The following is a 26839-nucleotide window of genomic DNA, read 5'->3' as shown; positions in this document are numbered from 1 at the left end:
TAAAAACTCAGCATGTTTAATAGTTATTCATTACCTTCTGATATGTATATTTTAGTTTAATAAATATGAAGGCTTCTTTTCAATAAGGCACCATGGACTAGGATTAATTTTCTGTGTATGGCCAAAATTATCCTAAGGTTAGATAATGTTTTTTAACAAGCATTTAATGTAGATAATTGATCAATTAGATGCAATAAGTCTAGGTCCAAGAAATATTGTCATTATAATTTCATGCTTTATTGAATTTATTTTGTGACTGTTTTTTTTTGCTTTATTTTAAAAATTATTTTTATTTTTTTAAAAATTAGACTTTTAAAACAAAGCTTCAGTATTGTTTTAACACCAATAGCAACTTGACTATAGGAATGAAAGGTAAAAAGTTCTTGGATTGAAATATACTGTATACAATCAAGTAAGTCTCAGTCTGCTGTAGGGTTTGAAGGCCTCAAGTCTGAAGTTTGGGAAGAAGAACTTTCATGAGTATTGGCTAATTTGCATTAACTTGAAAGTTCTAAATTAATTACCTAGTTGAATATTAAGCCAAGGTATTTACACAAGAAACATCAAAATGTGCTTTGTTTTGGAGAAGAAAAACTAGTCTTTTAAAGCCACGTTTTCTTATGATTTGAAAGGAATCTCCTTACTGCTCTCTCTGCACAGTGGCATTCGGGGGAATGTCACACTGGCATCTTCTGCAGCTTTAATGTAATTTATATTCTTTTCAGTAGTCTTGGTTATTTAACTGCCATCCAAGTCATTTGGTACTTCTTTGAGGCTTTCAGAATTTAGTTTTTTTTTTTAACTCATGCTTTAATTATTTGTTTTTAAGTTGCTGTGAAAGTAATTAAGGGAGGAAGGAAAATCACAGTTCTGGCCTCATGCCAATTTTGATTCTTCCATCCCTGATGGACGCTTGGGGCATAGAGCCTTAGTTCAGCCTTAAATAAAATTATCTGTTTGCCATTGAGACTCAGACTTGATCTCAGATGAAGAGCAAAGAATCTTGCTTTCATTTCTAAAAACTAGTGCATCTGCATTTAAAAAAACATAATAAAAGCAATTATGGGAAGAACATTTTTGGAATTTATTTTCAGCATTCGTGAACATGTCTGTACAAAGGTGTTTAAGTACATCCTGTTTAGTGCTACCTGTCACTCTAAAAGTTATTACTTGAGAATTTATAATTGTCTAGGAATGTCTTGGCTCTTGTTTTCTGGTAATTATTTTTTAATCTAGTATGATTTCTCTGCCAGAAGATTAACTTAGCCAAGAAAATTATGTATTCTGTTTCTTGAATGAACTAATTCCTGTGTTGCTTTTCTTCTCTTTGGTATTACAGTTTTGTGGCAAGTTACCAGGATGACTGAAAAATTCAAACTTGAATATCTGTGGTTATTGCTTAGAGAGTAATTGAAAAATAATGTTGAAAAATAGGAAAATGCATTTCTTCTCCAAGGAATAAAGTAGTACTTTGCAAAGCAACCAGAAAAACTGGGGCTTGAGCAAGGAAAAATACATTTTGGGATATGGTACCAGGTAGCTTGCAGATCCCCATGGGACTGTGTAAGCAGGTCCCCATACAGGGCCATTAAAATCTTTCAGGTCTTATTTTAAAGGATCTTACCCACATTATTTCAATGTGTTGAAATAGACCCAGAATCCTCTACCAAACCTAATTTTCACAGTCAATATTTGGAAGAGATTATTGGGCTTTTGCCCTGGATGTTACTTTCTAAGAGTGATTCATTTCATTTAGTGCTGTCTCTGATTTTCAGCAATCAGCATGAAATCTCGGAAACTCTTTTGAAGGGAGAGAATTTAGCATACCTTCCCCCCCCAGAAAGAAATGAGATTCTTATGCCTACTTACTTTAATATAAAAATCATTGTTTAATTTTCATAGACTTAATTGCATATTTGTTAATGTCAGCCTTATTTGTTTCATATTTAAGAAGCAATACTCCTATTTTAGGTCTAAAATATGATTAGAATCCCTGATTGTTTGGGGGCCTTAAGCCCTACCGGTGCCCCTCACTGTGCCTCCAACTTTCAGTTTTCTCCCCTCCTTTGCGGCAAGGTTTCTCCCGTAGCGTCAGTGACAGCCGCCACAGTTCCTCACCCTGGAGTACTTGCATTAGAGATGGAATCAATTTAATATTTTTCTGGATAATTTTTATTTTATTTTTTAACTCTTTGGTGGTAGTGGGGATATTAAACCGAGGGCCTCATGCGTTCTAGGAGAGCACTCTACCACTGAACTGCTCCCAGTCCTGGATAACTTTTAGAAGATGTAGATGATCTTTCTTAGAATAAAGGGCATGTGGGATATAAATGATGTTCTTACCTTATGATCCTGGAGTGCATCTGAGGAATGGGATGTACAATGAATGGCAAACAGCTGAACTTGACCCTAAGAAACCATTATTTATGGCCTCTTGCCTCGACAATGTTCTCTGAGCTTGGTATTCCAAAGCATATAGTATGAATTCCTCAGGAATGCTCTTTCCAGAAAAATCTCATTTGTTGTCTTTTAGGACTGATTAGGTTGTTGCTCTTTTACCAGTTTTGATTTATTGACTGTCTACTACTAGTATAGGTATTGTTAATTAAAAAAACAACTCAAGGTCTCAATTGATAAAAATAAAACAAAATACTATACTCTCACTTGTAACTTTAAAGGCATTATTTATGAATGCAACCAAGTCAACACAATGGCAATTCTAGAACACTCCATTTTTCTCCTCCTTTTTTTTTCCTCCCACACCATACTTTCCCCCATCAGATACCAGCTATTATGATGTTCCCCTCTTATTGGGTAGAAGATAGATAAATGTATGATGTTCTGTTGAGCACAGCTAAGCTAGATCCTGAAAACAGATCATCTCATGAGGTATGATGCACCTTAGAAACTCAGAGAAATGAAGGACTTGACCAACGACACACAACTTGAAACAGCAAGATTGAGAGTAGGACTGGGCCTCCTAAGGTTTATGAGTCTTAGAGATGTCACTAGATGTAATATCATGGCATATTCAAAGGGAATAATTAGGAGCATCCATGCAAGTTCATTTAGTCTGAGACAACCAGGACTGTGGTATTAAGATCATTGAGCTGTGGAAAAATTTTTCAAAGAAATACCAACATAGATTCCTGAAAATGTCACGGGGGTGTCAGTCTTCTGCGTTTTAGAAACAACACTTTCCAGAATTTAAAGATAATCTGATTTTCATTCTCTATTCTAAATCTGCTACTGCAGACCTGGTTTTCTACTGAGTGATAGATCTGTGTGTTGGAACATTTTTATGTCCATGATAAATACTATAGTAACCACATAATTCAATGAGAATCAGAAAATTGTCTTAAAAGAATAAATACACTTATGGGACTAAGAATGTGTAATATTTTAAATTAAGGTGGTCCTGAAAAAAATTTGTAACAAATGATTGCTCTAACAATGTGTATTGGAGGCCATAGTAGAGAGAAGGGATAAGGAAGTGATGTATTAACCTCCAAATTTTAACACTATTAAGTTACAGGTGTTTTAGAAAGCAAAGGCTATAGCACCTTGGCTAGACTATGGAATAATGTAATGTTTACTTCAAACAGAACTTTTGCTCTATTTCAGTAGAAATTGGGTGATGTGAGAAATTGTGATTCCCTGAATGCATCTGCTTGGGACTTGAAACCAGAGGCTACTTAAAAGGATAGAAATGCTCAGGTAGCTCAAGGCTACTTGAGGGTAGAAATGTCCCCTCAAGGAGAATCAAGAATATTACCTGTATAAGACAATAGGAGAGCACAGGTAGAAATGCTGCACTGAAGAATATCAATGTGAGAAAAATTAGTGTATCATAATATTTTTGCCTGAGGATAGAGTGGTAGAGTATTGACAACAAGAATGTTGAGCCAAAGGAAATTTTGCTCTCTGTTATAAGCTTTTAGATTATTGCATTTAAGTCCGAAGAGATGAAGCTTTGAATTTAAACAACAAATGTTTACAAAAATCTCAATGCTCGTAGAAAATGATCTCTGAACTAACTGAAATTCTGTTGTCTCCTAGGCTGCACTCCATTTCACAATGGCCTCCCTTGCTGCAGCAAATGCAGAATTTGGCTTTGACCTCTTCAAAGAGATGGACAACAGTCAGGGAAATGAAAATGTGTTCTTGTCCTTTCTGAGCATCTTCACCGCCCTGAGCCTGGTCCGTTTGGGTGCTCAAGGAGACTGTGCACGGCAAATTGATAAGGTCAGTCTCAGCTTTTGTAATTAATCACAGGGACAAATTGTTTGCCTTGAGAAAATATTTCACTCTGATGAAATATTTCACAGTGATGCCCATATCAGTGGACGGCATTGGGAATGTACAGGGTGTCACGTCCTCACACATCTCCAGGATCCCTCTGCAGGTTGTAGCATTCATTTTTTTAGGTGCTGTGGAGTGAACCCAGGGCCTTGTGAATACCAAGAAAGAACTTTGCTCTGGAGCTATACCCCTGCCCCCTTCAGGCCCCAACTTTGTTTTTGAGCCAGGAGACAGCAAGAATACTCCTAGAACCACACCTCTGATTCTTTTCATTCTCCCTTCACATATTACTGGGTTCTTTTTAGAAGGTAATGAGTAAAGGCTTAAAATTCTGAAGAGTAGACATAAATTATGACATAAATTAGCATCAAATTATGCTTTATAATTATATTTATATGAATTTACAAAGCATTTGTAGTTTAATCAAGACATTATTAAGTGAAAACCAAATATAGTTCCCACTGTGTTCTCATGTTTCTCCCTGAACTGTTTCAAAGATCATGAAACTGGACCCTCCCATTCCTGTCCCCTCATTTTAAGAGAGAAAGGTACAAAGGAACTACTCATGTTCAAGGTTGGTAGATGCAAATTGGAGAGACTTTCTCTCCCTTTCCTTTTTCAACTGTGATGATTGACAGCAATGACTTCCAGTTGCAACATTTCCTTTTCATTTTGGGCGTACTGATAGGCAAACTTCATTTATTTTCTTCTTCTTTTTTTATTTATATATAATAGTGGAATGCATCATAAAATTCTTATTACATATATAGAGAGCACAATTTTTCATATCTCTGGTTGTATACATAGTATTTTCACACCAATTCCTGTCTTCATACATGTACTTTGGATAACAATGATCATCACATTCAACCATCATTAATTATCCAATGCCCCCTCCCTTCCCCTCCAACCCCCTGCCCTTTATAGAGTTTGTCTATTCCTCCCATGCTCCATCTCCCTATCCCACTATGAATCAACCTCCTTATATCAAAGAAAACATTTGGCATAAGAAACAATCTGTGAGGTGAATAGAGAGCTTACATTTTGGGAGCAAAAATATTTATTTTCTACAGATGTCACAAAGCCACAAGAATGAAACAATTATAATGACACAGTCCAAGTTATACAGATTCATGTTTTTATTTCCTCCCTTGGTTTAGCAAAAAGTAAACAATTCCATGGAGGAGTAAGGTCCTTGTTTGAACCTTCTTGTCCTAATGATAGGTTGCCAACTCTGTTGGAGTCACAGTCATGATGACATGGAGTATAAAACAAAGGAAGGGTTGTTTAAGAACCCAGAGTCCTTAAACATATTCTACCCCTAATATTTCTATCCATTGGGAAAAGATGATGACCATATTTTTTAAGGCATTGAAAATCCATGTATCTGGCCAAGGCAAAATGGGAAAGGAGACTGGTGTTCTTCATGCTCTACAACAGCAGAACTAGGGGATAAGGGACCCCAGGGGATACGAGAACTCCAGACTGCCATTGTGATGTCTGCAGAGACTTTACTTCTGAATTTCTTTCTTTCTTTGTGGCTCTGGGGATTGAACCCAGGGCCTTGTGCATTAGAGCTAAGCACTCTACCAAGTGAGCTATATCCCCAGCCCTCTTACTTCTGAATTTTAAGTGATTAATTTGTGTATCAAGTTTGCCTTCTCATATTATCATTCTAGATTAAGATGAAGTAGAAATTAAGGTAGGTTCAGATTCTCTGTAGCCTATTAAGACTAAGGTGGACAATCATAGCCTTTTTAAGTTTTCATACCTCTTTCTGAGTGGTTCCACTTTCCTCCTGGTCAATAAGGTGATATTGTTTATTAGGTGTCTGATGTCTTTTAGTTGAAAACCTTCCCAGAGAGACTGGCTGGTTTAGTTGGTCGCGTACAAAATTTATTTACTCCAGCATCAGAATGGTCCTCCCTACCCCAAATCTACCCTCTCAAACTAGAGATGTGGTCAAACAAAGCATATATGACCACATTAAGAAAACCCACACCTTTTGTTTTTTTACAGAAACATGACCAAGATTCCAGCAATTATAAACTGGTGCAGCAGGACATATCCACCTTTGCCTAGCAGTTATTTAGACCTTTCCTACAGTTGGTTGGAGGGACAGAAGTGGAATGAGTCCATGGCTGCCCCTGGGTTTGGTCCGTCCATGCCTGGGGGTGGCACATGTTCATTCTGCCTCAATAATTCCATGCCTTGTTACCCCAGGTACAGTACATTTTATCACTTCCTAGTAGAGTGACCCTTTGCATTTCAGATCTCATAGCCTGGAGGACCCAGGGAAAACTCAAACAAAGCCCAAAAGGAAATCACACTTGGGCATAGTAGCCACTATTAGAAAAAATGGGTTATAATATGAGCCACATTGAAAAAGGAAAATCTAAAATTGCCTAATTTCAAGTAATGGCAGGATCTTAAATTTTATCTCTCAAGTCCTGATTGAGCTTTATATCTTATATTTCCTAGATATTCAATGACTATTTTTGACTTTTATATCTATATAATTAATCCTATTCCTGCCTCCCAATTGATGAAATTTTCCATTTTTTTATTTTATTCTTTTCAATATTGCCCAGGTTGAATCATGAAGTAATCATTAACTTGCTCCTCAGAATGTACAAACAAAAATAATTAAGCACTTCTAATTTTGCAGCCACTGAATTGACTATTCCAGTTTATGTTTTCTTGATGAATAATCTGTTTTACCACGTCAGTCAGGCTATGTACTTTTACTTCCTGCCATACATACCAGCCAACTAACCCATCAACACAACCACCACCAACAAAGTCTCCACTCCTTATTTTATTTCACTACTATCTTTTTTTTAAAAAAAGTTAACTTTTTATTTTTTTATTTATAAAGTGAATTAATTTTAATTGACAAATAAAAATTGTTGTTTTGGTTGATGCATACCTGTGGAAAGATTAAATCAAGCCAGTTAACATATTCATCTCCTCACCAACCTGTCGCTATTATTGTTGCTGTTGTTCACCAGGTCTTTTCTTGTTCAGTGATGAAATACAGGCTAGAAGTCTGACCCACTTTACTGTTACCCATCTGTCAGTTCTGTCCCCTCTGTGGTCTCTGAATGAGCTGTTTGGCACCTCCAAGGGGGCAATAGTTGAGATTTAAACCGTCCTGTTAGAAGTTCATGATGGTGAAGACCCTGTGCTGGGACATGGTCCTGCTGCACCTGCTGGGAGGGGAGGCAGACAGGTGGAAGGCCCATGTTCGTGGCCTCTGCTGCCTGCTCCCACAGGTTGGTCTCTGCCTCTCTAGTATTTGTGGATGTGTCTGAGTTGATTTTGTTAAAGATCAACAGCATTTATTCCCTAAAGCAAAGGACTGGGAAGACCAGCCGAGAATCTTTCTGGGCTGGGGATGAGGCTACTGATTGCTCCTCCAAACCCCGCTCTGACTTTTTCTGGAATCTGGAAAAAATTACCTGGGTCACTGTGGCTAGGAAGTCCTTCCTGGGTTTCAAACGCAGTCCTTTCTAACATCATCTTGTGTGTTGATATGTCAGGATCTTGTCAATATTGCATACCCTTTTCTTTTCAAAGATGACTTGAAATATTATTCCAATTATTGTTGTGGGTATTAACTCTTTACGTAAATTTATAAAAGGCTGGTAGATCATTTACTTCTTTTGACATTCTTTATAAAAGACTGCCATTTTGAGTGTACCAAGTTTTTTTTTTGATCCTCTCCTTAATTATATTCTTCAGATGATATTTTTCTACTTTTTATCTCTTTTTTAAAATAACTTTATTTCACTTATTTATCCTTATGTGGTGCTGAGGATCAAACCCAGGGTCTCAAACATGTGAGGCGAACACTCTACCATTGAGCCAAAATCCTAGCCCTACTTTTTCCTCTTAGTAATGTGGAAACATCACAGATGTTCAGCTCCAGGAGCTAATACCATGATGGCCACAAGGCAGGCTAACAATGATGTTTTAGGACATTTCCTAAGGGAAACCCTTTTCTATTTGAAGGATAAAATTCATTGTTCTTTGAGAATTTTGGGTCACTAATCCTAACTTATGAGTAAAATTTCCTGGGGTGGGGAGGAATGAGGAACTATCAAATCAGTAAACCATTTTCAACATATAAGCTATTATAAGAGGGAAATCCTTGCCTTTACTCAACAGTACACTAAAATTTAAATTCATTGTTTCATGTGGCCACCAGTATGTTTTAGAAAGCTTTTGTTTTGTTTTGTTTTGTTTTGCTTTTGCCAAAAGAGGCAGGAAAGCTCTTATTTTTGCTGGACTTCAAATTATGATGTGATTTTCTTTTCTCTGAGGCAGAGAATGAACATTTTGGAACCCCAAGATCTCCAAAAATTCATATATTCAGCATCCATCAAAAAAGTTCATAAATCTTTTGAGTGTACCTGGATACCTCTCTGCTCTTCCATTAAAAGGGAATCCAGGGAATTTTTGTTTACTGAAAAGCTCAGTGGATGTGCTGTGGCCTCTGCTGCTCTCCTTTGAAGTGACTGGCCAGCCTCTTAAACTTGATGATTGACAGTGAGAGCAGCCAATTGTGTTCTTCCTTTCTGTATAGGCAGTGAGGGTGAATTATTCTTTTATCTAGTAGAAATGTTGGAAAGAAGTAAGATTATCATAATACAGTGAAAGTTTAAGATTAAAATGATATCTTACATATTTTCTTCATCATAACACACATACACATACACGTTTTCTTGTGGACTGTGTTGACTTGTGGTTTTCAGTTCTGCAGTCTCACAATGACAGTTTACCAAACCTACAGATTTATGAAGGAAACTTTTTCCTTCATAAAGTACTGGTGTTGCTGTGTACTGCCAGCCCAGAACTGTCCAAGGGCCTCTGGCACATGGACACTTAAGGTTCTAGTTCAAAATTTTGAGTCTTTCACAGATGAATATGTGATATGTTAATCACTCACAATTGAAACAAAATCCACTTGCAAAGAATTAATGCTGTGGGAGCAGGAAACATGGTGGAATGAGATGAACATCATTACCTAGGTACATGTATGTCTGCACATATGGTGTGATGGTACATCATGTACAACCAGAGAAATTAAAGGTTGTGCTGCAATTGTGTACAATGAGTCAAAATGCATTCTGCTGTCATATATACCATATTAGAATAAATATATTATAAAAAATAATTAATGCTTGTCAAAACTATACCTTAATGCAGCAGTGATGTTTATACTTACTAGTGTAAGTAAGGAAGTTTTTAAATTGAAAAAAATTAAGCTTTCTAGTTCTATTTTATCATGAATATAACATATTTTTTAAAAACAATAAACTCATTTAATATAAAACTGCAGATTTATAACATTTTACATTTGATAAACCTCTGTAAGCATAACCTTGATAGAGTCTGAAAAGTTCAATTCCTTTGTCTGAAGCCACCATAGTGTGACCTTGAGTCAAGCTTCCACAATGGCCCAGAGGGCAGGGCTGCTGGGGGAGGTGACAGCAGTGATGGTGGGTTTTATTGAAAACAGCTTTGACTGTTCTCTGCACAGAGAATAGATGAGAAAACCCTCTATCAGACTGAAATGTTCTTTTCATAATCAAAATCATACCTGATACATAAAATGTAGCTTTAAAATTTAGTCAATACAAGTGACTACCTTAACTAAATTTATTAGCAAAAACCTGAGTTTCTGTGCTGAAATCTATTGGATAAAGTAAGGCATGTATTCACACAATGATCAGTTTTGTATTACTAGTAACTTGAAAATTACGGGAAGTTACACATATTGAGACTTCTGTAAGATTGGGGGCAGGAAAAAAGGGAAGGGAGAAAGTCCTTCAAGTTTTCAAATGGGAAGGACACAGTGTTTTAGGACTTGGCCAATAAAAGCAAAGCTTAAGTTTATTTTATAAAATGAAATTTCAAGAAATTTAGGGATAATAATCAGTAGGAAATGCTAATGGGTTATATGTTTCAAGAATTACTTAAAAATAAGTTGTGTGGGAATCTAGTAGGTAAAAAAAATAAATGTTAAATGAACTCATGAGTGGATGACCTAATTTGTATTGGCTTAAATGCTAAAAGGATAACTGTAAGGTCATTTTAAAAAGAGGCTGAGTCATTCAACAGATCATAAAACAGTTCGCAGGTATCTTGAGTTATTTCGTAAGGACTTTGGCAGAATTCGTTGACTATATGGTAAACTGTTGGGTTCAGGTTCAAATGTTCTAATATGCTTTCTGTTCTGTGTGATGTTAGGCCCAGTAGGCAACATAGCGTTAGCACCCAGTGTGAATGCACCACCCATGAGCATGTTTTTATGGAAGCCAGTCACTGTAGTGTTTTTGTGTATTAACATGAATTCCAAAATCCTGGTGAAGCTGAGAGAAGTCAGCATGTGGAGAAAGAGAAAAATGAAATAAAAAATAAAACTATAACATGCTTCTCTCCTTCTCAGTTCACTGGTGTTCATTTGGGGTCATGGGGAGCATCACTCTAGCATACTGGTGAACTTGGAATAGCAATTAGACAAATGTATTGGGAAAGAAATACTTTTATCTATAAGGCCTCTTGTCAGCCATTTCCCTGGTAATCTCTGATTCTGACAACCATTCTCCTTCTGTTCTGTTTGTAGACCCTTTACTTTAACACAGGACTTGGAAACTCTTCCAACAACCAGGTAAAGACAATATGATCTTTTAAAAAAGAGAATGAGACTAAATTGAGAATTATTGTTTAATGAATATATTTTAATATGTTCTCTCTTTTTTTAAAACAATGAAGCCTGTTCCAGATCCCCAGATATTTCAAATAAAATTTTGACAATTTACTTGTTAATTATTAATTTACAACTATTTTACTTGTGTTTTGCCCAGATTTTGTTAAGTTCAAATGAATCTAAATTATATGCCTTTCTCCTACGTTATCACAGTTAACATGTTGGTAAAATCAACTATTTGGTACACATGTTAAACAAACTGCTTCGTATGAACAGTTTTATTCTAAGTCCATTTCAGTAAATTTTCAAATTTGATAACAGACATTATTATGAGGAAGGGTGAAACATTGGATATGTATATGGCATCACTTGCTGCTTTTATAGCATCATTTTGAGTTCTTTTATAGTATAATGTACATGTTTTATTTCACAGGTACTTACGATTATGCATATACCTAAAGTTCAAGAATAAATTTTTAAACAACTTTTTTTAACACATCTTTTAATAGCAGCCAGGACTCCAGTATCAATTGAAAAGAGTTCTTTCTGATATAAATTCATCCCACAAGGATTATGAACTCAGCATTGCCAATGGTATTTTTGCAGAAAAAATATTTGACATTCATAAGGTAGGTGAAAACTGCTTATTTGAGAAGATTAATTCCACTCTGGATCTGGAATATTGTTCAATTGTGTGTGCGTGCGTGTGTGTGTGTGTGTGTGTGTGTGTGTGTGTGAAGAAAGGCTTATGCCTTTTTACTTAGCCATACAAAAGTGATTTTTTTTCCTTATGGCTAATCACATTGCCAAATATCTTCAAAATATCATCACTGTGTCCAGAGTTCAACTTTTCATGCTAGGAATCCATATATTCTGAGTCTCTGGAATGATGGGCTCCAAGTAGAAGAGAACTTCTGGGTTGGCAGAGACTTTGAGCTGTATTTAGAGGGCATTCAGCACATTTAGGGGAGTCCAGGGCCCATAGGAAGTGTCCATCAGTGTTCCTTTGCGCTTTGGGTCTAGTGAGACATCTTTGGCATCCTTGGTGTGAGCTCTTCTCCTTTTTTCTCAGCCGTGCTTTTCACCTCTCCTTCCAGAATTTTCTTATATTACTGTGAGACTGTTTATAAACGAGTCCCTCTTGGGAGATATGACCAGATAAGACCAGCCATTGGTAGAAGAGAAGCTCAAATCTAACACAGAGTTGGAAAAGGGGGTCACAGACTAATTTTTTGTACTTCTGCATAATGTTGGTAATGGATGCATTCATCGTAGCATCCTGCTTACCCACAGGCCTGTTAGGCACAGAAGACTCTCTCCTGGTTGCTATGCCCAATCCATGCTCTGGTTGCTATGACTACCAAAAACTGCTTACTTGGTTTGGACAGTTAAGCAGATGAACTGCCTATAGTTTTTCTGTACATATTTTCTCTCCCTCTTAATTCTCCACTCCTCAGACAACTATCTATAAAACTCTGCCTCAGACATGGCTGGGCTAATCTCTGCCTTCATCTTTGCCAGCTCTCTCTGTTCCACCCAATCATTATTTTTTTCTCTGTTTGTCACCCACTCAAATTCTTTGCCCCTCCCAATAAAACTCCCAAATCTTTGGTCTCTGGCCAATTATGAAGCATCAGGTCACTTTCTGACTCTTCATAAAAAGATTTCTGCACAATTTTTTACTGGGTCTCTTTGTATGTTCAACATCTGATTTCTCTTTTCTTATATCCACCGCTGTCCCCATGAGTGACTACTAACTCCTTTAAACTGGGTGTTGATCTGTCTATCATGCTACTATTTTGGGGGGGTACTGGGGATTGAACACAGGGAAGTTCAACCACTTTGAACCACATCCCCAATGCTTTTTTGTACTTTATTTAGAGACAAGGTCTCAATGAGTTGCTTAGCACCTTGCTAAATTGCTGAGGCTGGCTTTGAACTCACAATCCCCCTGCTTCAGCCTCCTGAGCTGCTAGAATTATAGTCACCTGCCACCATGCCTGGCTATCATGCTACTATTTATAGCAGATTTCCATGCTTTTTTCTGTACACATGGTATGTAAAAAGCAATGCAAGTGGGGGAGGTGGTGCATGCCTATAGTGCCATCTACTCAGAAGATTGAGGCAGGAGAATCACAAATTTGAGACCAATCTCAGCAACTTAATGAGACCCTGTTTCAAAATGAAAAATTAAAAAGGTCTGGGGATGTAGCTCAGTGGTAAAGCACCACAGGGTTCAACCCACAATACTGGGCAGGGAGGTGGTAAAGGGAAGCAATGCCATTAGTTATTCTAGAAAGTACTTTTTATTTTAAATGTAATGAATCACAACATTTTAATCATTTTTTAAATCAGCAAAAACTTCAATAATTGCCAATCTATTTAGATTTTGATCCATAATGCCTTTTCCACTCATAGAAGACTCAACTGTCATATCTGATATCTTCTCCCTTTTGTTCCCAATCTGTTCTGAATATGACTTGGGCCACCCTTCTATAAATGCCATTCCATGTTCCCTCAACTGCTGCCACTGTCTGGCTAACTTCAGTGTGGCCGTGGATTGGGAAAACCACGCAAGTGGCTAGTCGGCCCTACTTGCTGGCTTCTGTTCCCTGATCCTCTCTCCTTACTGTTTTCATAGGTGATCTCCTCTGTATCCATAGCATCCCAGGCTTCTTGTTCTTTCACTTCCACTCTACCTGTTCTTCAGCTGTTTTGATTGTTACTCAATCTCTTGACCCCTCCAATTTTTCTGAACATATTCACCATTATACCAAATTTCTCATGGATCCATTCCTTAACCACTCTCTTCCCGACTCCCTCCTTCTCCAGCAAACCTCCAAATTCATATCAATGCCACAAATTTCCTCAGCAAGTATTCCTGGGAAAACCTCAAAGTATGCGGTTGTCACTACTGTGCCACGGTCTCCCATCCCAGCTAGACTCTTGGCAACCCTGTTGATGACCCTGGAACTTTCTCCTCTCATGATTTCTATAACATTAATTTCTCCCAGCTTTTCTACTTTCTCCTCTAGTCACTTCATCTCAATCTCTTCTGCTTATCATCTTTTCTCTAATCATCCTTAAAACTTAAATGTACTTTAGGGGTTTGACTTGGTCATCTTCCACTTTCAATCCACCTTTCTACACAGGGAGAGATGATCTATGAATACAGTATAGAGTTTCTGGAGGCTGTCCTCTGTGTTTTTACATCGCTCCACAGTCATGTGACAAGCCGTCACTTATTCCTTAATGCCAGGCTCAACTGTATCCCTGCCCCATGTAAGTCCTCAAGTTGGCATCTGCAGGTTCCTAAACACACCAGATCTCCTGATCCCGTACCTTCTGTCTCTCCGTGTTCTCTTTTAGTGAGTGACCCATTGGGTATCAGGTTACCTCTGACTCCTCTTGTTTTCCTAACCTTTGTAGTGCTTCTTTCTACTTTAAAAAAAAAAAAACACTTATTGAAAATACTTTCAAAGTAACAGAAAAATTTCAGGTCTTAGAGAAAAGCAAAAACAAAAACATTTTCCCTCTGAACCACCAATGGTTAGGTCTATAAAGAGTTTAGAAAGATAAATTTTTAATAGCTTGAGATAAAGTAAACTGGACACACAACACACCAAATTTTATGAGATGCAGAAAGGTGGTCATGGGAGGAAGGTTATAACAATAAATGCCTAAATCAGATAGGAAGAAAAGGCTAAAAAAAACCCCAAAACCCTCATACTATATCTCAATGAATTAGAGAAAGAGCAAACTAAGCCACAAATTAGCTGAAGGAAGGAAATAATAAACCCTAGAATAGATACAAATGAAATAGATCCTAGAAAACAACCAAAAAGATCAATGAAACTAAGAGTTGGCTTTTTGATAGAAATAAACTAAACTGACAAACCTCTACTAGATTATTAAGGAAAAAGAGACACTGAGAAATGAAAAAGAAGATGTTGTAATTGATGCCACAGAAATATAAATGATCTTAAGAGACTGATATGAACAATTAGGTGCCAACAAATGAATGATCTAAAAGAAATGGATAAATTCCTGGAAACATATAACCTAGGATGACTAAATTATGAAGAAATAGAAAATCTGAGCAGAGCAATAATGAGTAAAGGGATTGAATTATAAATTAGGTGTATTCCATCAAAGAAAAGTCCAGGACCTGATGGTTTCAATGCTGAATTCTACCAAACTTTTATAGAACTAATACTAATCTTTCTGAAATTCTTCCAAAAGACATCGAAACAAAACAAAGGCCCACCAATACCCATTACATGGAGAAATTCTGCTTTACTCAGTCTGCTGATACAGATGTTAATCTTATCTGGAAGCATCTTCACAGATACATTCACAATAATGTTCGGTCAATTGTGTGAGCACCCCATGGCCCGGTCAAATTGACACATACAATTAACAATCACAGATAATATTAATGGCCCCGGTTTTTCCTTGAAAGAGAGGGATATTTCTTTCTCAGCGATAGAGATAGTAATCTAAAATGACCTTGACCACAGAGAAGTAGAATATAACATTGTTAGCTGATAGTTAGAGATGCAGAGGGGTTACATATCTGAAGAAAATGACTAGTTTATTGGAACAACTGAAGTAGAGAATAGGGGAGAGGGCCATTGAGGTGTGAGAGAAGAATTGACCAGCGCATTATGACCTCAGATAGGACCAGGTAATGCTTGAGTTAGTTGTGAAGTCACTCATTATAGATGCTTTAAAACACCAAATTCTTGAGGTGGAATTGAGCTCTTGTAAATTACCATGAATTCTACTCTTTGTGTCATTTAAGTTTATGTCTACTTATGTCTACTTTTAAGGACATAAGCAATAGTCTTTGAAGAAGGTTAAGGACCTATAAAAGGTATAAATGCATATAGTGGCCTGTAGCTTTTCCAGGGTTTTCTGGGAGTGGTAAAGAATAGCCTCTATGTAATTCCCAGCCCTTCTTCTTGAGCAACCTCATTCCTTGCTGATATCTTGCACTTATCAACTTATCTAGGCAGTAGACTGGCTCTTTAAAACTGCTCTTTGTAATCAGTATCTGAGTGGATGGATGGGTGAATGGATGGATGAATTAATCAGTAGCTGGAAAGAGCCCTATCCATGGATATTGTACACAAAGTTTGCATCATAGAGCTAATCTCATCCTGCAGGTAGATCATGAATAACCAGATAGTCCTTATTAGAATTGAAAATCCTATGTAATTTGTCAGTATACCCACTGGCAATACCTATAATTTGCATTAAATCTTTTCTCTTCCAATTATGAAAAAATTTTCCCAAAATGTGTGTGTATATATATATATGTTAAATATATACACTCATTATATATATATATATATATATATATATATATATATATATATACACACACACACACATTTTGGGGAAAATTGTACTGATAAATTAGGTAATCATGCTTTTATTAAAACAAGTAATTCTGAGCATGTATTTCATGCAAGACAACATGCTGGGTGGTAGGAGTATGATAATAAGCAAGGTATATAGGGTCCTTATTTCATATTAAGGGCTCAAATGCAAGTAAGATGTATTATAATAGCTGTGATCAATGTCTGAAGAGATGGAAGTGCTCATTACTCTGATTTGATCATTACACATTGAATGCAAGTGTTATCACAATATCCCCCAATTAATATCTTTCCCAATTAAAAAAGAAAAGAAAAAGAAGGTAAAGTGACTATTATGAGACATAGAAGGGATCTTGGAAAGACATTTGTCAAAGAGAGGCAGTGACATTGGGAAAATGAGCAAGAAAACCAAGAGAAATGTGGGACATTCCAGGAAGAAGGAATGTTGTTCAAAGGCCTCAAGGGACAGAGGGCACACAGATGCCCTTTTGAGGGACTGTAAGGAGCTGAGGGTGGTGAGAGGGCAGAGGATGAAGGGGAATGTGACTAGCAATGAGGCAAGTCAGGCACAGGTCTGGAGGGCTGAGTCCAAGGGCTTGGTTTTCTCTTATGTGCAATAATTAGCCTGGATGGGGGGAGTTAGGCAGCTGTTGGGGGTTTTTGATGAGGCAGCAGTGGGTAAACCAAGGGGGTGGGCCTCAGGCATATTCTCCATTTGCCTCTGCAATCTTTTGAGATAAAATGAAGTCCAAAGAGCAAGTCTGCTATACAAATTCAACTTCACGTTTACCAGACCCTCTCCAGCCATCTTGTTATGTATCCAGCTACATTTACTCATGTTTGAGGTGTGGGTGGGGTTGTGAATAAAGCAGTAGAAATCATGATACAGGTTCAAAGATACATTTCTCATGTACTTAGTGGTGATTTGTAACTGCAAGCTCTGTGTTCTTATTTATAGAACTACATTGCATGTGCTAAAAAATTATACGATGCCAAAGTAGAACGGGTGGACTTTACAAATGATGTGGAAGATACCAGAAACAAGATTAATAAATGGATTGAAAATGAGACACATGGTGAGTGCAATGTCTTAATTTTCTACAAGATATGTCAGTTATATGTGAACATTGAGGACTGTCAACGTTAAAGGTAGGAGTTTCTGGCATATAAGGAATGGCTCCTGTCAATACAAAGTCATGGTTACTGTTCTTTAAAACTTCCTTAATATTTTTCTGCAATACGGTTTTGAGTAAACTTAATATTTTGAATGCTTACTACTTTTCAGAAATCTTGGTTAGTGTAATATCTCTTTTGACTGGGAAATAAACTTGAGACAAACATATTATTATGATCTTTTTATAAACCAACAATAACTTGATGTAATCTATGGAATCAATCTCAATCTTTCACTAGTTAGAGAACAAGAACTAAGATTTGTTTACAGCACTTTTCCATGACCACAACATAGCATTTCATTCAAATAGTGCACCCCTTGTTAGGGTTGGGTTAATTTTCATACCTGACTGCTCCTTCTTGGTCTGGATTTTATTAAAGTGATAATGTTCTACTGTCACAGAAATATATCTTCATGTCATTGCTTTCTCTAAAGGATGTACAGTTTATCTTTCCTTTTAAAATTTGCTTTATTTATCAAAATAACATATTTGGCAAAGGAGTTATCTTCCAGAAAAAGTACAACTCTTTATTGGTAAATCTTTTTCACAACTAAAAATTAAATTCTATTTAATGTTTTGGTTTATTGCAAAACAAACAAGGAAATTTAGCATCATTTGTTAATCAACCGATTTCAAAGATAGTAGTTATTTCTTTACTTAAGAATTGATTTGTACTCTGAGCATTAAAACTGTATTTATTGAGTCTCTTTGCTTCAGAAATATGAGACATATAATTTAACACTCTTAAAGCAAAGTTTAGCAGCATATAGTTAATCCTGGGAATAAGAATACAATGTCTCAATTTTCTTTTTGTTTGTTCATTCATCATTATATCAGTAGTGAATTACTTTGGTCCTTAGCTAGCACAAGTTTCAAATATAGCACTTATAAATCTAGAGGAACTATGTAATTGTTATTTTCCAACAACTGAATGGAATTCTATGTAGTATTAAATATTTAAAGGTATCACATTGATAGTATCCTTTCCCCTTTGTCTCAGTTATTTATTTCTCTGACTTTCTCATACAAATCTGTATGTGATTATCATTTGTATAAGCATATGTCCTCAACACTTATTTGGGAAAGAAACTTCATACCCGTGCCAATACTCTAAACAACCCACCCGTGTCTTACTGCCCCTCTCTCTTCACAACACCAGAGCCATCTGTTTGGGAAGTAGATCTCATCCATCGTGACCTGCCTTTCCTTGTCTTTCAGTGAAATCTGAATGCCCCCATCCACCTTCAGGACAATCCAGAATTCTTACCAGACCTTCCTTCAACCTTTCCAGCTTCTCCTTCTCCCTGTCACATAGGAATGAATTAGGGTTTCTCCAAATACACTTCCCCTTCAGGATCCCATATCTTTGAATAAGCAGTCTTGCTTTATGGAAGCTCCCCTTGTCCCCTTAAAGTGCCTTCAGCTCAAGCAGACAGCCCTTTCCATGGTGATGAATCCTAACCTGCACCCCTGTAGCTCACGGATCCCACCTGTGTGCGACTGGAATGTCCCAACTGCTTGGTCTGGTTGTTAAATCCCCTGTGTTTAAACTACGGGCTGGAGGGTGGGATGGGCTATGACTTTCATGGTTTCAATTCAAGTACCCAGAATAGTGGATGGCATCTAGCAAAAATTTTATTAATGAGGAATGAGGAAAGAATCAGCCCTTTCAGCTGAATGAAGTTATTTATACTTGGAGTGCCGCAGTAGCCCAGGTGCAGTAAAGTAGCCCTATCAGTGCAGTAAAGGCCGTTTGGTGCCTATGAACAGGGGCTCTGGGAATTGTCATCCCAGGTAGGAAATCCTATTGCCATTGCTTTCTTGTGGTGTGACTTTATATTAGTTCCTTAATCTCTCAGTGTCCCAGTTTTCTAACAGAAAGCAAATAATAATAATGCCTGCCTCATAGAAATTTTAGAAAGATTCAACCAATATTGCACTTGAAGCATTTAGAAAGTGCTAGACCCATTAATTACCTATAGGTTATTACTAATAATCATGGTTATCAGTGTAATTATTACTTGGTTAGAGAAAAACTTCATGCCCATTAATGATCTTTGAAAGCAGTTTTTACATTTACATTAAGAATTAATTTTTTCCCTCAATTTATTTTTTAAAAGGCAAAATAAAGAAGGTGTTTAGCGATGGCAGCATCAGCTCCTCTGCGGTCATGGTGCTGATAAATGCCGTGTACTTCAAGGGCCAGTGGGAGTCGGCCTTCACCAAGAATGAGACCTTAAATTGCCGGTTCAACTCTCCCAAGGTTTGTACATCTTCTGCATTACACGGGAGGCTTTCCCCCATTATTATTTCTTTGCAGGAAATTGTGGTATTTACACAGGCAAATGGTCTGCTTTCCATTTCTTCTGCATTACCAAGCAATGCTTTATAAAGCAAATGCTAGAATAGGTTACAAAACACACTGAAGGGATCTTTGTAAACTGATATATCTTTAGACATATTCCATATTGAAACAAGTATTAAAGTATGAATTTATTTTAAGATATTCTAATTGGAAGACTATGGAAAAGGAAACACAACAAAATTATATGTTATTTTATGTGTTTTTAAAGTGTGGGCTCCAATACTCATTTATCATCAATAATTTTCCTGAGTCAAAGAAAGGATATATTTCTTTTTATAAAGGATAAAGTTATATTTAGTAAACTTACGCCTTTCCAAATATACCTATTTCTTTAAATAGTTATTTTTTTTAACATAACACATCTTATTACAAAGCTTAAACATAGACTCTTGGTTCAGCATTTAGTATGTAATAGTATAGCGGAAACATCAGAAGCCTTAGAATCACCCATGTTGGGGTCCCTGCCTAGCTTTCCTGAAGCTGTGTTGGCCTAGGCAAGTGGACTGTGGTGGACCACCTCTTCCTAGGCAAAACAAAGTGATTTGTTTAGTTGACTTTCAAGATTCTTTTCAATCACTCAGCCTTTTATGTTGAAGCAGAGAAACTCAGATTTAACTCTTAAATTTAGTTTTATTCTCCAAGTGGTATTTTGGTATTTCTCTTTGGTATAGTCTGTCTGCACCTTCTTCCATTGGAAGTTATGGACCCGGAATTGCTGGGAGCTGATAGCAATTAAAAACATAATGATAGCAATTAAAGTGAATGAGTCAGGAGGAGGGAAGTAAAAGGTGACCTAAGCAGGCGCTGTGTGCAGGTATGGTAACTCCAGGGAGAGTCAGGAGAGACACCAGTGCAGAGCAGAACTGGGACTAGACTGCACCCTACGTTGGCTGCCTGGACTGCAGGCCAGGCCTGCTGTGTGTCCCCGACCTGGGGTCCTAAGTAAGAACCTAGTGGAGCAAATTCATGGTGTGTGTGTCTCTATGAGAAGAAAGAGTTTGGCACAGATATATTTTGAAAATTGCATATGACAAAATAATAAATATAATAAATCCTAACAAAATACAGCTCTGTCTTCTAAAGATATTACCTGGATAATAGTAATATGAAGCACACTAGGGAGTATTAGAACTTCAGTGACTGAGTTTCCCACTCTTTCCTCAGCCTTTTCCCCAGTTGATGGTATAGTTCTATAGTAAATTGCATTTGTTTCCTCCTTTCCAACAGTGAAGGCAAAGCACGAAACATTCCTGTCTCCTGGATTTTTTTTTTTTTTGCTTCTAATAGAGTTTTGTTTTTTAAAGTATATATATATATATATATATATATATATATATATATATATATGGAATACTTAATTAATGGCATTAATGTTGGTTGCACCAAATTAAAAATTGGTGAAATCACCCCTTTAGCATGTGTAATTCTTTCCCTGCCCCAGTATAGAGAATATAATGTTATGGTATGAAATCCTTGTCCCACTTATACCAAGCTCAATTATTTTGACCTGACTTCACTGCTTATATGTGTCCTTTCTAAGGATCAGACTGTAAGTCAAAAGGGGCAAATTTCCCAAGGGAGAAGGATCTTTGGTTCAAGGACAGAGAAATTACCTCCCCATGTAAAACCATTTGTCCTGAAAGGAGGTATTGTAAGAAATGTTGACAAGTTTGCAGATTATAATATCATTAGCAAAAAGATAGTCCATTACATCTCTCTGGTGTTCCTAAATCTATAAACAGCATCTTTGAGACAATAGCTATTGTGCTTCTTCAAGTGAACTTAAGGGATACTATCAAATCTTTTGCAGGAATTTTTAATTTTCTAAGACTTCATCTTTAAACTGTGTAATTTTGATAATACTAGTCCGTAGTTTATTCTGATAAGAGAGAACATCCATAGCATTCATTTTCACTGTATTGCTATTTAGTAATTATCCATTGCCTGTTAGACTTTTCAGTTGTAACAGTAAGTGCAAGGCCAAGTTCTAGCTGCTAATACATTAGCTGACACAGTCCTCATAATCCAGTGCAGCAAGACTTCTTGCCATCTCCATCATGTAGGTGTGGAAATGGAGATACAGGTAAGAAGTAGCTTACCCAAGTCACACAGTTGGGGCCAGAGGGTAAACTCAAAGCCTGTGCTTTTACAACTAGGATGTGCCCCAATAAAAGCAGCATGTGAGAAAAAGTCTACAGCTTTGAAAAACAAGTATAATATTTTTCATATGCACTCAACCAATAAGTAAAGTAAGTGGGATTATGAATTACTTTTTGTGACTTGACTTGCAGTGTCCTGGGAAGCCAGTTGCCATGATGCATCAAGAGCGGAAGTTCAACTTGTCGACTATTCAGGATCCATCCATGCAGGTTCTCCAGCTCCGGTATCATGGTGGCATAAGCATGTACATTCTGCTGCCCGAGAACGACCTATCTCAAGTAAGTGACTTGTCACTTCCACTCCTGGGGAATATTAAGACCTTTAGGAAACTCTTGGTTGTGTTTTTATCCATCAATTTTAAGACTTTAGGTTAGGATGTTAGATACTTACCTATTTATTTGACAAATATTTAAGGAGTACCTACGAATGTGCCAAACACCATTACAGATGATGAGACTGAAATATCTCAGTTTATCACAACAGTGGTTGAATAGCTATAAACTTTGGACGCTCTCAGATCTAGCCATGGAGTTCAAAACACATGAGCTTAGGTCTTTTTAACTCTTGGTTATGAAGAGTCTTTAATGTTATGAAATTTTTGTTTGGCCAACCACCTTCAGTTGGCAGGAAATACTGGCATCACGAGCCTTTGGGAATGAAAATGTATAGCATCAGACTGTGCTGCTGTGTCTCTGGTGCCAAGCGGTGATTAGGGATGTCACAGGAGAAACAGACCAGCACAGTGTGGTGGCTGAGCAAACTAGGTGCTGTCACGTCACTCTATCTCAGATCCTGCTTTTCTTCCAGCCCTTCTTCCATTTATCCTCTGCCTGAACTTGGCTCTTTCTGTTTGTGACCTGCCATCCCAGAGGCCTTGGTTGGTCACCTCTCCCTTCCCTGCTCTCTCAATAAAAATAAATAATTGACACCATTAATTGAGTACCTCCTACGTTGCAGGCCATGTGCTCTGCATTTCATTTCTACTATTTCATTTGATTCTAACAGCAACTGTGAGAAAGGGAAAAGAGGCTCATGGAATTTAATTTGTCTGACAGCTGCATATGTGCAAATATATGTGTGTGTGTGTGTGTGTGTGTGTTTGTGTGCATATGTCAACTACAGTAAAAAGTTACAAATGCAATTTAAAATATTGGCTATGTTTTGATCTGGAAAACAAGGAAAGTTCATTGTAGAATAATTGGAAAGTAGGAACAGTGTAAAAAACCCATGCGTCCATTCTCCAGTCCATCTTTTTCCTATGATTCAAAAACAAAACTTTATAGCTTTGGGAAATTCAGTTTCTACATAGAAGACCCCTGAATTATTGTAATGACTTTCTTTAGTTTTTTTTTTATCTTAATATCCTTTTTAGTGAGGAACCACAGAGAAAAATAAAGATTAAAATCTAAAACATGATAATATAAAATAGTGGTACTCAGATTAATTGAACAATTCACTTGATAATCTTCATAACAATTATATTTTACCACACATAATTGTTTTACCTTAAAATATTGGCATTAGTGCAGAAAGTAGCCCATATAAAACAAAAATTGGCAGAAGAGAAAATTTGTTCTTGTACTTATTGTCTGAGATTTTTCCTATAATAATTTACCTAATAACATATGAATTAGATTCATAAAAATTCTCACACTACAAAAGCTCAAATACTTATATTTCTGCATAATCAGATAATGATAGGGAAGTGGGCACTTAGTAAGCTGAGAAAAAAAATTCAGTTTAGAATAAAAAATCATTATAGATTAGCCACAAACTGGAAAATTTATACACAGAAATTTCAAATGTACTAAACTTGATTATATGAATTCAATGTTCTTAATAAAAATACAAGTGAAGCTTAATGTCTATGAAAAGGTATGTAAAGATTTCAGTGAATCTAAATTTGAAAAGAATGCCCATATATGAGATTTCTAATCAATGTTCATGAAAAATCTCCCCATTCTAAATCTGGAAGAATCTATGATCAATTCTCAGTATCCAAGAGCCGGCAAATTCAATTTGTGAGTTGTCGTTTGGGGCAGCAATGGCATTGGAGGGAAGGGTGGGCTCCTGGTTGTGTAACTGAGGTTGTACACTGTGCACCCGGGCACACCTCCCTATGTCCCTTGAGATTCCATCTTCTCATGTGTTGGCCAAGAGAGTTATGGATTCCAGACCTCCCTGGGGGTGTGGATATTGGTCACCAAGCTCCCAGGGCTGCGGCTCTGGATCTTTTTATTCAAGCCACCTTGGTTTTCATTGATTTACTCCTGTAAGTTGTGCAGACATTATTATTTTCTGTCTTTCTTGAAAGGTAAATGATTAGAAAACACTGGTTTAAATGACTGCTGAGCTCTTGTTTCAATTGGATCCTTCATCCAGCCATATTTCACTTTGGCTATATCTGTTCCTGTGTGGGCAGAGAACAGAGAGGACTGGAAGTGCTTGCAAGTCAGGCCTCATCATAGTGGAGAAATTAAGCATGCGGTTTGTTTTTTAAAAAGTACTTGAACTGTCATTTAAATCACATTCCCTTTCCAGGCTCCTCCAGTTCCCATTCGTATACCTAAATTCACAAATTCAAGAGGGGATAATAATGGAAAACCGTTTGTCTTGGCAGCTATTGCATCATATTTTCTGAACCATAAGATTCTAAATGACATTTACAATATTCCTACAGGTTGAGAACAAACTGTCCTTTCGGAATCTAATGAAGTGGACCAATCCAAGAAAAATGACCTCTCAGTATGTGGAGGTGTTTCTTCCAAAGTTCAAGATAGAGAAGAACTATGAAATGAAAGGGCATTTGAGCTCCCTGGGGCTGAAGGATATCTTTGATGAGTCCAGAGCTGATCTCTCTGGAATAGCTTCAGGAGGTCGCCTCTATATATCAAAGCTAATGCACAAGTCCTACATAGAGGTCACCGAGGAGGGCTCGGAGGCAACTGCTGCCACAGGAAATAACATTGTGGAAAAGCAGCTCCCTGACTCGACGGTGTTTAGAGCTGATCACCCCTTCCTGTTTGTCATCAGGAAGAATGACATCATCTTATTTGGTGGCAAAATTGCTTGCCCTTGAATATCCTATTGGTTTCTAGTATAATCGTGCCTGTGACATCAAAGATAATGCCCTATGTAAATAGATTTGCTGAGTTGGAATCGTGTGGTGTTCCTTTAGCTTTATTTCTTCCTAACATTGGCCAGCAGATAATTTTGGTGACCCAACCCCTCTCAGATGCCTGGTTGGTTGTCTTGATCCCTGAGCTTAGCCTTTCTACTTCCATCTGGTCCCTGGTTTCTAATTTCATTGGCTTTCCACCCACACTCGTTTCTGCCATTTTCCTCTATAGCCTATCTGCGGATGATGGAGCTTGCTTACAGGCAGTGAGAAGGTAGAAGCAGCACTAGGAATCCTTTTTGAAACTCTGGACACTGCATATTTTCTAGCTTGGTTCTGAATGATCTGGGAAATAAGCCTGGTGTTTCCTAGAAATCAGTGTGAAGGCAAACTTCCTGGCTGACCTTAGAAGACATGAAAGCTGACTTTAATGCATTTGATTTTCACTCGGTGTCTAGTCTATATGCTAAAAAACTATGGAATTAGGATTGGGGACCAACAAAAATATTTCATTAATGATTTTAAGTTGTCACCTTTGGGCTTTCCTTAATAGACTTAATATGTATGTACATAGTTTTTCAGATATTAAGCACCTTCTCCTGTTGGTTCATATGTTGTAAAGTTCACACGTTTTCCCTTTATTTATCACAATAAAGAAAATACCACATCTGTATAGTGTGATTGTTTTCCTCTAACAAGTTGTGACACTATCAGAACTTTCTTTTTTTTTTCCTAGCCCAAACAAAAATTCTATGAAAGGAAAAAAAAATGTTTTTTTTTTTTTTTTGTAAAATAAGTCTGATTTGGTCAATTTCACTAATTTATGACACATAAAGTCACTTTCACAATTCTACAGACTGATGAGCTAATCCTAAGTACTAGTATTTAAATTCATGAGAAAATGATTCATAAATATGACTATAAGCCGTATGTGTTTAGAGCTGATCGATCACCCCTTCCTGTTTGTCATCAGGAAGAATGACATCATCTTATTTGGTGGCAAAGCTGCTTGCCCTTGAATATCCAATTGGTTTCTAGTATAATCGTGACTGTGACATCAAAGATATGCCCTATGTAAATAGATAAAGTGACTTCACAAATAGATTAATAATGAGTTGAACCCAGTAGACCAGGCTGAACTTATTTAACAGCTGATAGATAAGGCCAGCTGATTGCATTGTGTTTTTACTGCATAATACTGTCACCTGATTAGAAACTAATAAATCAGAGTAGCCTGCTGCACAGCACTGTGGTGCTCAGTGCCAGGCCTGGCAGATACTTGATTTTCAACAGATGTTGTGGAATCCATGAATATGGCCTAAATGTGACATGAGAGCCGTGTTCTGACTTTTCACCATATTCGGTCTGTGTTTGGGTACATGTGTATTTGCATATGTGTGTGTGTGTGTGAGGCTAGATTACAAACCCTTAGAGGGAAGAGAAGAGCATATGGAAAGGATGGATTCCACATTTTCAATAAACACATTTCCTTATGGCTCCAAGAAGGAAACAAAATCAAACAGATTGCAAATGCAGACTCTGGTTGGCCAGATAGCAGGCTCGATTGCCAGTACTCCTCCCAGCTCCACCAGGGGCTCCTTGGAAACTCTGTGCTCTGCT

General features: G+C 37.1%; 1 protein-coding gene across 2 annotated transcripts; it reads left to right on the top strand.

The window, feature by feature from the left end:
* The first annotated feature begins 4077 nt into the window (after positions 1 to 4077).
* Serpinb7 (serpin family B member 7) lies at positions 4078 to 25180 on the top strand. 2 transcript variants are annotated; one of them, XM_026407487.2, is made up of 7 exons: positions 4078 to 4245; positions 10934 to 10978; positions 11530 to 11646; positions 17360 to 17477; positions 19697 to 19839; positions 22233 to 22379; positions 24782 to 25180. In XM_026407487.2, exons 1-7 carry the CDS (start codon positions 4078 to 4080, stop codon positions 25178 to 25180), a joined length of 1137 nt encoding a protein of 378 aa, XP_026263272.1. The 2 variants fall into 2 exon arrangements, with proteins under 2 accessions (XP_026263272.1, XP_026263273.1); XM_026407488.2 differs by lacking the exon at positions 10934 to 10978.
* The last annotated feature ends 1659 nt before the right edge of the window (positions 25181 to 26839 follow it).

The sequence above is a fragment of the Urocitellus parryii genome, chromosome 13 (genome assembly GCF_045843805.1).
Source record: "Urocitellus parryii isolate mUroPar1 chromosome 13, mUroPar1.hap1, whole genome shotgun sequence".
In the NCBI taxonomy this organism is placed as follows: Eukaryota; Metazoa; Chordata; class Mammalia; order Rodentia; family Sciuridae; genus Urocitellus; species Urocitellus parryii.
The sequence above is the reverse complement of the archived record's forward strand: the minus strand, read 5'-3'. Positions and strand labels throughout refer to the sequence as shown.

Coding starts and splice junctions, on each gene's coding strand:
- Serpinb7 (XM_026407487.2), top strand. CDS start 4,078: ATGGCCTCCCTTGCTGCAGCAAATGCAGAATTTGGCTTTGACCTCTTC. Junction 4,246..10,933: donor GTGCACGGCAAATTGATAAG/GTCAGTCTCAGC, acceptor TTCTGTTTGTAG/ACCCTTTACTTTAACACAGG. Junction 10,979..11,529: donor GAAACTCTTCCAACAACCAG/GTAAAGACAATA, acceptor TTTTAATAGCAG/CCAGGACTCCAGTATCAATT.